The sequence below is a fragment of the Nomascus leucogenys genome, chromosome 15 (assembly GCF_006542625.1).
Source record: "Nomascus leucogenys isolate Asia chromosome 15, Asia_NLE_v1, whole genome shotgun sequence".
In the NCBI taxonomy this organism is placed as follows: domain Eukaryota; kingdom Metazoa; phylum Chordata; class Mammalia; order Primates; family Hylobatidae; genus Nomascus; species Nomascus leucogenys.
In genome coordinates this window covers 66,407,828-66,421,353 of record NC_044395.1, presented here as the reverse complement: position 1 = coordinate 66,421,353, position 13,526 = coordinate 66,407,828, and the positions used below count along the sequence as shown (strand labels likewise).

Below are 13,526 nucleotides of genomic sequence, written 5' to 3'. Positions count from 1 at the left end.
AAAAATTAATGAGCTCCTTCCTACGGGAGAGATTGCATTCTTATAGGAATGTGGCTTTATCTATGGCTTCAGTAGACCCAACTTTTCATACAAGTCTAACATCCCTATAAGGAACATACACACAGTATCACCCAGAAACACACATCCCACACTTAAAAATATGGTTTTTGTTTACTTTTTTGTTTTCTTATTAGTTCCATGCAGAGAAATTTGTCCCTGTTTTCTGGAAAATCATTTTATTTTATTGTAGAGACCTGGACCCCTAAATATGTCCGCCTTCCCCAGCTGGCCCAGAGTGACTGCAAGGATAGAGTTGACATCACGATATCCCTTTTCTGAGGATTCATACCCTTGGTGGGTGGGGTAGGAGGAGGGGTAGCCCTAGGAGAAGTCATCACCACTTTGTCCACCGTGGGTGAAGTATGAATCAGTAGCTATGCCGGGCCTCAGCTGGGCCACATCTGGATAAGTGGGGTGAGGGCACAACATCACAAAATATCTGGCCCCAGCCTGGTCACTCATCCCTTTTTGGGCAACAAGGAAACTGTCCTGTGGCCTGAGAGCACAATACCTGAGACAAAGGCCAGCAGAAACATTTGTCTGCCCTCACCCTTTCTGCCCCAGCTTCCACCTGCTCCCCATCTGCCCACCCACTAAAGCCCATGTCGCATGCCATTTCTCGAACATCCAGGATGTCCCAGAGTGGATGTCCTTCAGGTCTGCCGGCAGACAAAAATATCTCTTCAAGTGCCACTCGAGTGATAGTGAAGACTGCAGGCAACCAGAAAGACTTTGTGGTAGCTGATGACATCTCAGTGAGGCAGTTCAAGGAGATGCTATCAGCTCACTTCCAATGCCAAATGGACCAACTAGTGCTGGTCTTCATGGTTTGCCTTCTCAAAGACTATGACACACTGAGCCAGAGGGGCATCATGGATGGCCACACCATCTACCTGGTCATCAAGTCTAAGCATGGGTCCAGATCTCTAGCCCATTCCTTCCAGGACCTGCCAACGAATGTTCCCTGCCACCGGGACAGAAACACCAAAGGAAACAGCAGCAGCGTGCACCAACCAACTGGAATGAATCAAGCTCCAGTGGAACTGGCCCACTTTTTGGGGTCTGATGCACCCAAAGTGCATACCCAAAACTTGGAAGTGAGCCCCCCAGAATGCAAAGCACAGACGCTGGAGAATCCTAGCATCCAGCGGCTTCTGTCCAACATGGAGTTCATGCGGCAGTTCATTTCAGAACATCTAGACACACAACAATTGATGCAGCAGAACCCAGGAGTTTCCCACCTTCTTCTTGACAATTCTGAGATCCTATTGCAGACTCTGGAGCTGGCCAGGAAGCTTGCTGTGATCCAAAAGATAATGCAGATCCAACAACCTTCACAAAACCTTGAGTATCCACTGAACCCACAGCCGTATCTGGGCTTAGAGACAATGCCAGGTGGGAATAATGCCCTGGGTCAGAACTATGCTGATATCAATGATCAAATGCTGAACAGCATGCAAGATCCTTTTGGAGGAAACCCTTTTACAGCTCTCCTGGCAGGACAAGTGCCAGAACAAGTCCAGTCTTCACCCCCACCTCCACCACCACCACAGGAACAACGAGACCAGCTCACACAGCATCCTGCAACCCGACTCATCTATAATAGCTCTGGTGGTTTATCTTCAAACACCTCAGCCAATGACAACCCTAACAAGGTCAACCACACTTCCAAAGCCAACACTGCTATGATCTCCATCAAGGGCCAGAGCCATATCTGTGCCACTCGGCAGCCAGCTGGGATACCAGCCTTACCCAGCATAGAGCTTACCCAGCAGCTTCAAGAAGAATACAAGGATGCCACTGTTTCTCTAAGTAGCTCCAGACAGACATTAGAGGGTGATCTCCAGCTGACAGATGAACAGACCAGCTCCCAGATCACAGGAGGCATGATGCAGTTGCTTATGAACAACCCCTACCTGGCAGCTCAGATTATGTTGTTCATGAGTACGCCCCAGCTGAGTGAACAGTGGAGGAAGCAGCTGCCCACATTCCTGCAGCAGACACAGATTTCTGATCTACTTAGTGCTTTAGCCAACCCTAAAGCATTCCAAGCAATATTGCAGATTGAGCAGGGCCTCCAGCTGCTGGCCACAGAGGCTCCTGTTCTTCTGCCTTGGGTTGCATACTACCTATGGGGCCTGGGTTGGCTTCCTGCCCCCAGCTGCAGCTATCCTGACACAGTGCCCTGTTCCTGCAATGTTTCAGATACAGCTGAGCCCAAGGGACCTGAGTGCTGCCACAAGCCTGGAACAGTCCTGCAGAGGCTACAATCCCCAGATGGGGACCCTTCCCACCCTCTGTAAGCTCCTGAGATTCGTTTTAGCAAACAGATGGATTCTCTCCAGGCCATGGGATTTGGGAACCACCATGCCAATCTACAGGCACTCATTGCTACGGAAGGGGACACCAATGCTGCTATCCGCAAGCTCAAGAGATCCCAGAGATTCTAACCACCATGCCTACTTGTTTGCTTGCTACCTGCCTACTGACCCACCTGACCATCTCATTTGCCTTTTTCACCTTTCCTCATGCTTCCAGCCAAGAGAAGTCCTGGAATAGGAGTTATCAACCAATGTGTCTTGTACTGAATAACAGATCATTGGCCTTGGCTGGAACATCTGTCAATAAAATGGCTACTCTCACTTGCCGGGATCTGAGGTTTGGCTTTACTTCTTTTGCAAAAAAAAGAAAAAACTAGCTGTGTGATATTTTTGTCTCACCTACTATATGTACATTAACACACAAACCACATTCACGTATTAATATGGAGATAAAAATAATGGTTTTATCTCTAAAACTTGAGGATTTTGAGCATGGTATATGAAACTTGAGCATGGTATATGAAACTGATTATTTTAAGCATGTCACCTCAGACACGTGTGTGTATGTACACAAGCTCACATAGTAAAAAATTCACATATACAGGCATATAGAGTCCACATACGAGTACACACAGCCATGTGCAAACACAGACACAAATACCTAGAGACACATAAACAGACCCATATGTAGGGAAAACAATCATAACATGCTTAAACAGAAAGGGAAATATTTTACATAGATAGGCCCAGATATTTAGTCATAAAGACTGTCTGAGTTTCTCAAACCCAAATTGTTCAAGTTTGAAAGTGGAACAGGAATAATATGTGGGCCAGATTAGGGTAAATTCATATATCAACCAAGTCTGGATGAATAGTTATCATCATTGGAGCCTCTTGCTCATTGATTTTGCCACCATTATAAGATGGTGATGGGCTGTCACTACTTTCTCTTTAGCACACAGAGATGCAGCTGCTGCTATCTCAACTGTATATCCCAGTCACCACAAATCCAGCCCTCCATGGGGCACAGCACCTTCCAAGAATATCATCTCCTTCAGTGTATCTTATGTTTGTAGTTTACATTTTCCATGGTTGCCAATGCCCCACCTTTTTCTCTTTCTGCCTCACCTAGAGTATCCCAGCATGGCAGGATATACCATTACTTGTGTTTTAATTATTCCATGATTAAATAATTTAAAACACTTTTACCATAATAATTCAATGTTGTTTTAGGCGTTGAAAAAATAGCAGTGAAAAAAACAAAGATCCTGTATTTATTGACTTTACTTTCTTTTGTGGAGATACAAGTTATGTTAGGTGGTAACTGCTGTGAAGAAAAATGAATCAGAATAAGATATTCTACATAGGGTGATGAGGGAAGGCCTCTCTGAAAAGGTGACATTTGAGCAGAAATCAGAAGTAACTAGGGGAACTGAACATGCAATTCACTGAGAGAAGGAAGATCTGTGGGCTGTCTGAAAGTAAAAGCCCCAAGGTAGCAGTATTCCTGCTATGTTTTAAGAATAACAAGGAGGTGATGTGGCTGAAATGGACAAAAAGGAGTGGGGAATGGGGAGGAAGTCAGAGAGATTGTGAAAAGTTTTATAGGTCTGGTGAAAAATTTGGATTTTCCTGTGAATGTAATAGTCACTGGTGAGTTTTGAGAAAATAAATCAAGTAATTCAATTTATCAGTCTGGCTTCAGAGTGGAGAATGGACTGTGGTAGAGGAAAACCAGGGAAGCAGGGAAACCAGTTAGGAGGCTTTTACAATAGAGCAGTTGAGAAACGGTAGTTTCTTGCACTAGGGTGGGAGCAGGGGAGGTGTTGAGAAGTAGATTCTGGACTCTAAAGGGGACCCATCACAGAGATTTGTGTGCTCAACAGACCACCCCTTCTGAGCCCCAACATGGCCATCAGTAAGAGTGAAGGATGGGCCTACAAACTTCCAAGTGTTTCTAGAAAGCTCACTGCCAAAGACCCCTACTTCATGTCCACACCTACCAAAAAGGTAAGTCTCAATAAATAAATTACAGTGAAAATGGATTTTTTTACCTCCCCATTTAATATGATTAAGCTTCATACCCTCTTTTCTACAGCTTGCATAAAAAGCTCAAGCTGTCCAGGTCATCTTTTTATTTTCATCACAATATGCTCTGAAAATTCCTCACTTGACTCATTTTTCTACTCGTCACCAATTTTCCAGCCTTTTCATCCTACCATTTAGAAGTCATAATTTAGCAATAGAAAAACCCACATACCTACAACCTTCTTTCTAAAGATGACTATACCTTTTTGCTATAATGGAGATCTGGATGTCCAGTGAAGATACTGCTTCTCCAGCAGTGGCTACATCTGTGTTTCCCTTGGACTTGGAAGTGGATAGATGTCATTGTTGCACCATCTTGCTGCTTCTCAGCCCAGTTTTCTGGCTCCAAGATTATTTCATGATCCATGAATATAATAATTGTGGCATAATACTTGCCTAGTTAACTCATCATGGTGATACTCAACTCTTCAACTAGTCTCTGTTTAGGCAAAGAAAAGCATACAGCTGTGCTGACTAGTTTCATTTAAACTTATTACCAAAAGATTTAATTACCGTCTTAGTAATCCTAACTGCATTTTCCCAGTCCAGTGATTCTCACCAGAATCTGCACCAGGATCACCTGGAGGGTGTGTTAAAACACAGATTTCTGCCCGACATTCCAAGGGTGTTAGATTCAGTAGGTCTACCGTAGGGTTAAAATCTCTCATTTCTAATAAGTTTCCAGGTGATGCCAATGCTATCAGTTTAGAGATTATACCTGGAAATCCACTATCCTCGTTAATTCACTACCTTATTGTTAGTCCAAACTGCACCATTTTGTAAACTTCCCACTATTTTGCAGACCTTGGTCAAAGTGAAACATTTCACGGGGGTTCAGGCTGTGAGAAACATCCTGCCTAACCACCTGACCACAAGGCAGAAAAAGGCCCAACTAAAGTAACATGCCTATCATATCTTGCCGCGCAAAGGTCCATTGAACACCATGATGACATCCTACAGAAACAAGGACCAAACCGCCACATCATGAGAACATCTTATTAATATCCTGCCAGACAGCAAGCCATAATGCCCAGACCCCTCCCTCCCATACCTATAAATTACCCCAGCCTGTAAGCAGTGGTGGGCTCTGGCATTAGGCTGGTCCCACACTTCTCTAGGTTTTATGCTAGACATAAAGCCTGCATTTGCTGTGTGTGTGTGTGTGTGTGTGTGTGTGTGTGTGTGTGTGTGTGTCTTTCTTTAACCCTTGCCTTCCCTTCAAAACCTAACACTTATTCTTTCAGATGATCAATTCATATCTTGTTTTCTCTTCTCTAATCTTCAATATCCATTTCTTATTCTAAATCTTAAAGTTGTGCTTATTTCAACAAGAAAAACAGTAATAATCAGAAGGGACTTCTACCTGTGTCTACCATGAAATCAACCAACTAGCTTACATCTGTCCCAATACACTCTGCCTCCCATTCATTCTGCTATCATGAATAAACTTCATATTCCTAAATCAAGCTCTCCACATAGGCACTTGCTCCCAATCTCTCTATCTATTCAAGAACTTAATAATTTTCCCTTTCTCATGCATCAATTTTTTCTACTCATTGGATTGTTTCTATCAGAATATAAACACCATTACACTATTCTTAAGAAAAAAATCTAAAAAGCCTTTAACTGCACATCCCCACATAGCCGTCAGCCCCTTTCTTGCATTTAAAATGCCCTCACTGGATCTACTTTTCCCCAAACCATTTGCTTTTAAACACACTCTGATCAGGCTTCCTGCCTCTACTATCCTTCCAAAGCTAGTCTCATCATGGTCTCCAATTCTTTATTTTTTCAAATCCAGTGGCCAATTCTCAATCCTCATCCTCCTGACCTAGCAGCATCATTTGACATGATTGGTTATTCTCTCCTTTTTGAAACTCTTCTTCCTTTGGCTTTTCTCTTTTCTCTCTCTTTTTTTCTACCTTACTCTTTTATTTTTTCTGTTTCCTTTGCCAAATTCTTCTGATCTTCCAGATTTCTAAATGTTATAGAGCCACAAAATTCAGATTTTAAAATCTCTATCATTTTGCCTGTATGCACTAACTAGCTAATCTAAACCAGTCCATGATCTTAAGTACCCTTTGAATGCTAATAAACTCTGGACTTATAATATTCAACTACCATACTACATCTCCATTTGTATGTAAAATAGACATCTCAAATGTATGTAAAGCTTTTAACAACCTGCTAATTTAGAGAAAGTGTTTATTCCCAATCTTTGTTTTAGTAAATATTCAATCCTTTGAATTCCTTTGGAGGATAACAATTTCTTTTAAAGTAAAAAAAAAGTTATGTCATGCTTGACTCCTCCCTTATACCCCAAATCCTATTCATCAGCGAATCAATACTTTGAAAATACATAAAGAATTCATGGTTAATGTTGAATAAGACAGAAAACTGGGACCTAGGATACCAGGAAGAAGCCCCTGGACCAGGAAGTAGCTGAATGTGGGTCTGAATGGAGACAGAGAGGACTGAGAGATGTTTTATAATGTTCCAATCCCAGTCTGAGCCTTCACAGAAGTCTCTACAGGAAGGCATTTGAGGTGAAGGAAGTTGAAGTGGTAAAAGATGGGAGAGCAAGAGTTCCCAGGGATCCAGAGCCCCTTTGAGAAGTCTCAAGAATCCTCTGTGTGAGGCTGTGACGTCAGCACTGAGGTCACAGAAGGGACATGATAGTGCAGGTTCTGGCCCAGAAGACCTCAGGGGTGGCTGTGTAGCAAGATGAGGGAGGTTTGGAGCCCTGCATAAAGAGGACAGGACCACAGCTGACTGGTATGTACACCCCAGCCTGGGCCCTTCCTTGTACCTTTGTCCCTGTATTCATCAACTACAGACCTCTTTCCCAGGGCCCTGCATTTCCCTCCCCTGACTCCAACATATTTCAATCCCACAATCCTCCTAAAGCATCCTGCCCCAGAAACCTCAAGGCTCCTTTCACGTAGACCCTGCAGCTTTCCCTATCCTGATATTCAAGCCCCTTTTCATGCTCACCCTTCCTACTTTTGCCATTGCCTGAAAGGATGATCTTGGTCTATCATCCCCATGCCCCTAGCTGTGTCCCCACAGACCTGGACCTCCTGCTGCCACCATGGCCAAAGGTGGAGAAGCCCTGCCACAGGGCAGCCCAGCACCAGTCCAGGATCCCCACCTCATCAAGGTGACAGTGAAGACACCCAAAGACAAGGAGGATTTCTCAGTTACAGACACATGCACCATCCAGCAGCTGAAGGAAGAGATATCTCAACGCTTTAAGGCCCACCCTGATCAGCTTGTTCTAATCTTTGCTGGCAAAATCCTCAAGGATCCTGACTCACTGGCACAGTGTGGAGTGCGAGATGGCCTCACGGTCCACCTGGTCATCAAGATGCAGCGTTGTGCCATGGGCAATGAGTGCCCAGCTGCCTCTATCCCTACCCAGGGCCCAAGTCCTGGATCACTCCCTCAGCCAAGCTCCATTTACCCAGCAGATGGGCCCCCTGCCTTTAGCTTAGGTCTCCTCACAGGCCTCAGTGGGCTGGGCTTGGCCTATCGTGCCTTCCCTGACCAGCCAAGCTCACTAATGCGGCAGCATGTGTCTGTGCCTGAGTTTGTGGCTCAGCTCACTGATGACCCCTTCATCCAGGGTCTGCTGTCCAACACAGGCCTAGTACGCCAGCTGGTTCTTGACAACCCCCATATGCAGCAGCTGATCCAGCACAACCCTGAGATTGGGCATATTCTCAACAACCCTGAAATTATGCGGCAGACACTGGAGTTTTTACGTAACCCTGCCATGATGCAGGAGATGATACGTAGCCAGGACCGGGTGCTCAGTAACTTGGAGAGCATTCCTGGTGGCTACAATGTGCTTCGCACAATGTACACAGATATTATGGACCCAATGCTTAATGCAGTCCAGGAGCAGTTTGGTGGCAATCCCTTTGCCACTGCCACTACTGATAATGCCACCACCACCACCAGCCAACCTTCAAGGATGGAGAATTGTGACCCTCTCCCCAACCCCTGGACTTCTACACATGGAGGCTCAGGTGGCAGGCAAGGAAGGCAGGATGGGGATCAGGATGCACTTGACATTAGAAATAGGTTTCCAAACTTTCTGGGTATTATAGGGCTCTATGACTATCTCCAGCAATTACACGAGAACTCCCAGTCCCTAGGAACTTATCTACAGGGGACTGCATCTGCCCTCAGCCAAAGCCAGGAACCACCACCACCAGTAAACAGAGTTCCCCCATCGTCACCCTCATCTCAGGAGCCTGGGTCAGGCCAGCCTCTCCCCAAGGAGTCAGTAGCAATCAAGGGAAGGTCCTCCTGCCCAGCTTTCCTGAGATACCCCACAGAGAACAGTACTGGACAAGGTGGAGACCAAGATGGTGCAGGGAAAAGCTCTACTGGACCTAGCACAAACTTGCCTGATCTTGTCTTGGGGCTGGGAGATTCTGCCAACAGGGTTCCACTTGCTCCCTTATCCTCTTCCCCCACGGCAGCCATTCCTGGAATCCCTGAGCCTCCCTGTCTGCCATCCCCAGCTTATCCAAGATCTCTGAGGCCAGACGGCATGAATCTGGCTTCACGGTTACAGGATGAGATACAACCACAGCTGCCACTGCTGATGCACCTTCAGGCAGCCATGGCAAACCCCCGTGCCCTGCAAGCCCTGCGGCAGATTGAGCAGGGTCTGCAGGTCCTAGCTACTGAAGCACCTCGCCTCCTACTCTGGTTCATGCCTTGCCTAGCAGGGACGGATAGTGTGGCAGGAGGTATAGAGTCTAGAGAAGATCCCCTTATGTCTGAAGTTCCTCTCCCAAATCCACCTCCTGAGGTGTTCCCAGCACTGGACTCTGCACAGCTAGGCTTCCATTCCCCTCCCTTTCTCCACATGCTGCAAGATTTAGTTAGTACAAATCCCCAGCAGCTGCAGCCTGAGGCTCACTTTCAGGTGCAGCTGGAGCAACTGCGGTCCATGGGCTTTCTGAATCGTGAAGCCAATCTTCAGGCCCTCATTGCTACGGGGGGCGACGTGGATGCTGCTGTGGAGAAGCTGAGACAGTCGTAGGAGCCTTAGTCATTCAGACCATACGTTTTCCTCTGTGCCTTTTTCCCGTATCCTATTTCCTTAGCTCTCCCATTTTTGAATACAGCTGCATTATAAACCAAATTTACTATGATGCCCTTTACTGTGGAGGCAATGTTGTTCCAGAGTCAACGAGCAAGACTAATGGCCAAAACATAGTGGAGGTGCTGTGTGTGAGTCAACCACTTGTACCACTATACCATCGGGGTTCCCCGGTCTGAGCTCTGCTTATGCCTAGCTTGAGATGCAATTACACCCAATTTCCAATGTGAACTCCTCTTGCCTGAGTCTCATTCATGTGGGCTATGAGAAAAAGGATGGATATGGGAGAAGTAGTGATAAGGGCTGTCTCTACATGGATGGAAGGACTTGGAGGGAAACTAAAAGATCTGAAGTTAGAAGACTCACAGGTATGAAGAACAGAGGAGGAAATGTTGCTGCAACCTTTTGATGGTCAAGGCCTGCAACTTTCCCAGTGTTCTTTCAGCGTTTCTTCAGATTTTGTGTCCTGTAGTAGCTGCTACCAGGTGATCTGGTTTTCCGAGCTCCCTACCACTAGCCTGACTGAAAAGTGGGTGTAGTTTCTTATTTTTATTTCCCCTGAAGACTATCCCCCAAGTGGCTTTCACTTCCAGGATTTGATGCTGATCTCGAAGCAGATAGAGATAGAGCAGCAAAGGAGTCAGGGTGACTTCTCAGATTCTTGAATCTCACCGACTTTATACAGTCCCTTGTAGCCAGATTCAGAGAGTTAATTTTTTGCAACTTCAAGCTCAAAATTGAAGACCTACTCTGTGTATAGCATTTTGCTAGCTATTAGGAATTCAATATGAGCAAAAGAGTTACTCACTGCCCTGCCTCAATGAATTTATGATCTTATAGAAAGAATTGTGCAAATTGTGACTATAATTCACATTATATATAATTGCAAACTATGAGAAATGGTGTAAAGAAAAAGATGAGGAGCTGTGAAATAGCATGAACAGGGTCTTGATCTAGTCTGGGGAGACAGGAAAGGCTTCTGTGAGTGTGTACTGCAAACTAGAATCCAAAAAGTGGTAAGAATTAAGTAGGTAAATCTTTCAAGGAGGAGGGAAGCGCTTTCCTGCAGAAGACCTATTATGTACAAAGGCACTGAGGTAGGAGGTGCATAACACATAGAAGATGCCCTTGGGATCTCAGACTAGATCCTTGTTTGCATTCAAGGATGCTTTCCATTAACCATGTACTTCTAGGGTAAAAGTATTACAATTCATAAATCAAGTCAGTAAATAATGCTTTCCAGTCCATATGCACATAAATGTGTCAGGTAAACCCACTGTAGAGAAACGCACAAACACACAATGCACATCCACTTAAATACGTCTTCACATGGGTATATTCTATGTACATATGTACAAGCATACATGCAAAACACAGTCTGTTAAATCAGTTTCATCGCAAAATGGAAGTGTAAACATAAGAAACATTCACACTGTATTCCCATCAAGGAAGTAAGGAAGTAAAGAGGTCTTGATGGGGGATACCTAAAAGTGGCTGTGGTGTGTGTTTAGATGTCAGAGACTCAGTACTGGGAGAGAGGGAACCTCTACTTGGAGCTCAGGATATTTTGATCAGCCTGTGTAACTTAGAGCTGCTAGCACACAGCTTAAAGGAGATAAAAGCAGCCTTTGGGAAAACATTTATTCTAGCGATTTAGGTTTCAATGTTTAGGTGGAGCACAAGTCTCCTGATATGATTTGGCTCTGTGGCCCCACCCAAATCTCATCTTGTAGCTCCCATAATTCCCACGTGTTGTGGGAGGGACCTGGTGTGAGATGATTGAATCGTGGGGGCGGATCTTTCCCATGCTGTTCTCGTGACAGTGAATGGGTCTCACGAGATCTGATGGTTTTAAAAACCAGAGTTGCTCTGCACAAGCTCACTTTTTGCCTGCTGCCATTCCGGTGGGGTGTGACTTGCTTCTCCTGGCGACGGTTGTGAGGCCTCCCCAGCTATGTGGAACTGTAAGTCCGGTAAACCTCTTTCTTTTATAAATTGCGCAGTCTCGGGTATATCTTTATTAGGAGCGTGAAAACGGACAAATACTGCTTCAATTTCCTCTCACTCCACTCCCCATTAGGGGATAGTTTTTGTCCAGATTAAAGAAAAACCTATTGTTTTTGGTGGTGCTAGGGGAAATGAAGGGGAAATTCTTGCCTCTCCATTTTCTTCAGTTCATAAGGCGAGTTCTCTGGATCTGTCTCTGACTGGGGAAGATATACATTGAACCCCAAATTTCCATCCTTGGAAGTCCAGATGGGTCTGAGGAAAAAAACAAAAAACCTAATAGAAATGTTATTGCATTTATCTGCCTTCCATTTGAGCCAAAGAAAACCTGAGGGTCATATGAAGTTAAGCCCTGTTAATTGGAAGGCCAGGTGGGTCTGAGGAAAAAAGAAAAAAGAAAAAAAACAAAAAAACACCTAATGGGAAGAAATGTTGCTGTTTTTATCTGCCTTCCATCTGGGCCAAAGAAAGCCTGAGGCCCATTTGAAGTTAAGCCCTGCTCATCAGGGAAGACACCAGGTGAATTGGGTCTAAAAGTCTTAACTAGGGAGAAGAGTGTTCATTTAGTGGATAATTCTCTTGCCATAACCTCTTAGAGCCCTTCACAGTTGACTGGGTACTTGGAATCCTTGCTCTAGCTTCATAAAAGAGTAAACTCATCAGCCTCATGCCTGGCTCCAAGGTGGTGAATCCAGGAGGAGGAGGCTTCTGGGGCAGGGAGAGTCACTGTCTTCTACCTAGCAGCTAAGGTAGTGCCTGGTACGTGGAAAGTGTGCAATCAATGATTGCAGGAGTGTTAAACAATGAGTGACTAAGTTAGCAAACAAATGAGAAAGTGATTAGGGATACTGGATAGGTACAAATCAAATTAAAGATGTCACAGGTCCAGAGCTTGTGCTTGGGAAAATAAAGGCTATGAGAATTTTAGGGGGAGGAGGTCCCTGCAGGCTGATGTGGCTGAAAGAGCAGGCCTCCTAGGACTTCCCATCTGCTGTCCCCGTTCTTACACTCTATCAGCCATGGCCCAAGATCAAATCTGGGTTGTGGAAGGACAGGACAAGGGGGTTATACAGATGGCAAAGAGAAGATAGAGTCACAGAGTTTTGGTCATGCTGGGCCTATTGCCTGGCCCTTTCCAAAGAAATTGTACTCTTTCTTCAGACCAAGAGATTTGCTAGAAAGCAGAAAAACAAACCGTGGTAAAGTCTGCAGTACTGAGAGCTGATTTGGATAACAATTAGCCAGGAAAGTAGACAGCAGTTAAGGAGAAAGGTATCCAAACAATAAAACATGCTTTTAAGCATCAGTGTTATTTCTTTTTTTTTCTTTTAAAAAAAACTAATATCTTCATCATAAACACATGCCCATATTTTTTTCTATATGTTTTAGGGCTTCATTACTTGTATTTATTTAATATTAATAATAGCTAACACTTATTGAGGCTTTACTATATGTCAGGCTCTTTTCCGAGGTTTTTACATCGGATTCCACACAATAGTCTTTTAGCACAGATGTTAGTAGTATCCCTAGTTTAGGGATGAGGGCAGCTGAGACAAATGAAGAGGGGAAGTACATCACTTAAAGCTATAAAGCACTTCATATTACAGCCAGGATTAGACAGTCTAATTCCAGAGCCCATACTCTTAATCACTGCAATAAATCAAGTTAATTTAATTTATGCTTTAATCCTTACCCTTCAAAAAGCAGAGCAGGGCAGAATTTGTGATATTGAAATTTTTACCCCCCTGAGTCCTGCGAGTATCTACCCTAGATTGAAATGTCTTCATTACCATAGCCTACATATGCGTAGATGTTTTTATTTGTTTCTTTGCTTTGTATTTTATCTAATACTACACTTCCTCAATTATTTTAACTTTGAAATATTTAATGACAAAAAGAATAATGCCTGGCATTGCACAATACCATTGGCT

The 13,526-nt window shown here is 44.4% G+C and overlaps 2 protein-coding genes across 3 annotated transcripts; both read left to right on the top strand.

Annotated features, from left to right (window-relative positions):
• Positions 1-247: 247 nt before the first annotated feature.
• On the top strand, positions 248-2,707 carry UBQLNL (ubiquilin like). The gene has a single exon (XM_003254836.3). It carries the CDS (start codon positions 663-665, stop codon positions 2,361-2,363), a length of 1,701 nt encoding a protein of 566 aa, XP_003254884.1. The 5' UTR covers positions 248-662; the 3' UTR covers positions 2,364-2,707.
• A 4,428-nt stretch (positions 2,708-7,135) lies between these two features.
• Positions 7,136-9,819, top strand: UBQLN3 (ubiquilin 3). Of its 2 annotated transcripts, none has more exons than XM_003254834.4 (2): positions 7,136-7,244; positions 7,525-9,819. In XM_003254834.4, the coding sequence occupies exon 2, from the start codon at positions 7,561-7,563 to the stop codon at positions 9,526-9,528; it is 1,968 nt and encodes a 655-aa protein (XP_003254882.2). In that variant the 5' UTR covers positions 7,136-7,244; positions 7,525-7,560; the 3' UTR covers positions 9,529-9,819. The 2 variants fall into 2 exon arrangements, with proteins under 2 accessions (XP_003254882.2, XP_003254883.2); XM_003254835.2 differs by having other exon boundaries at positions 7,163-7,244; positions 7,492-9,819.
• Positions 9,820-13,526: the final 3,707 nt, after the last annotated feature.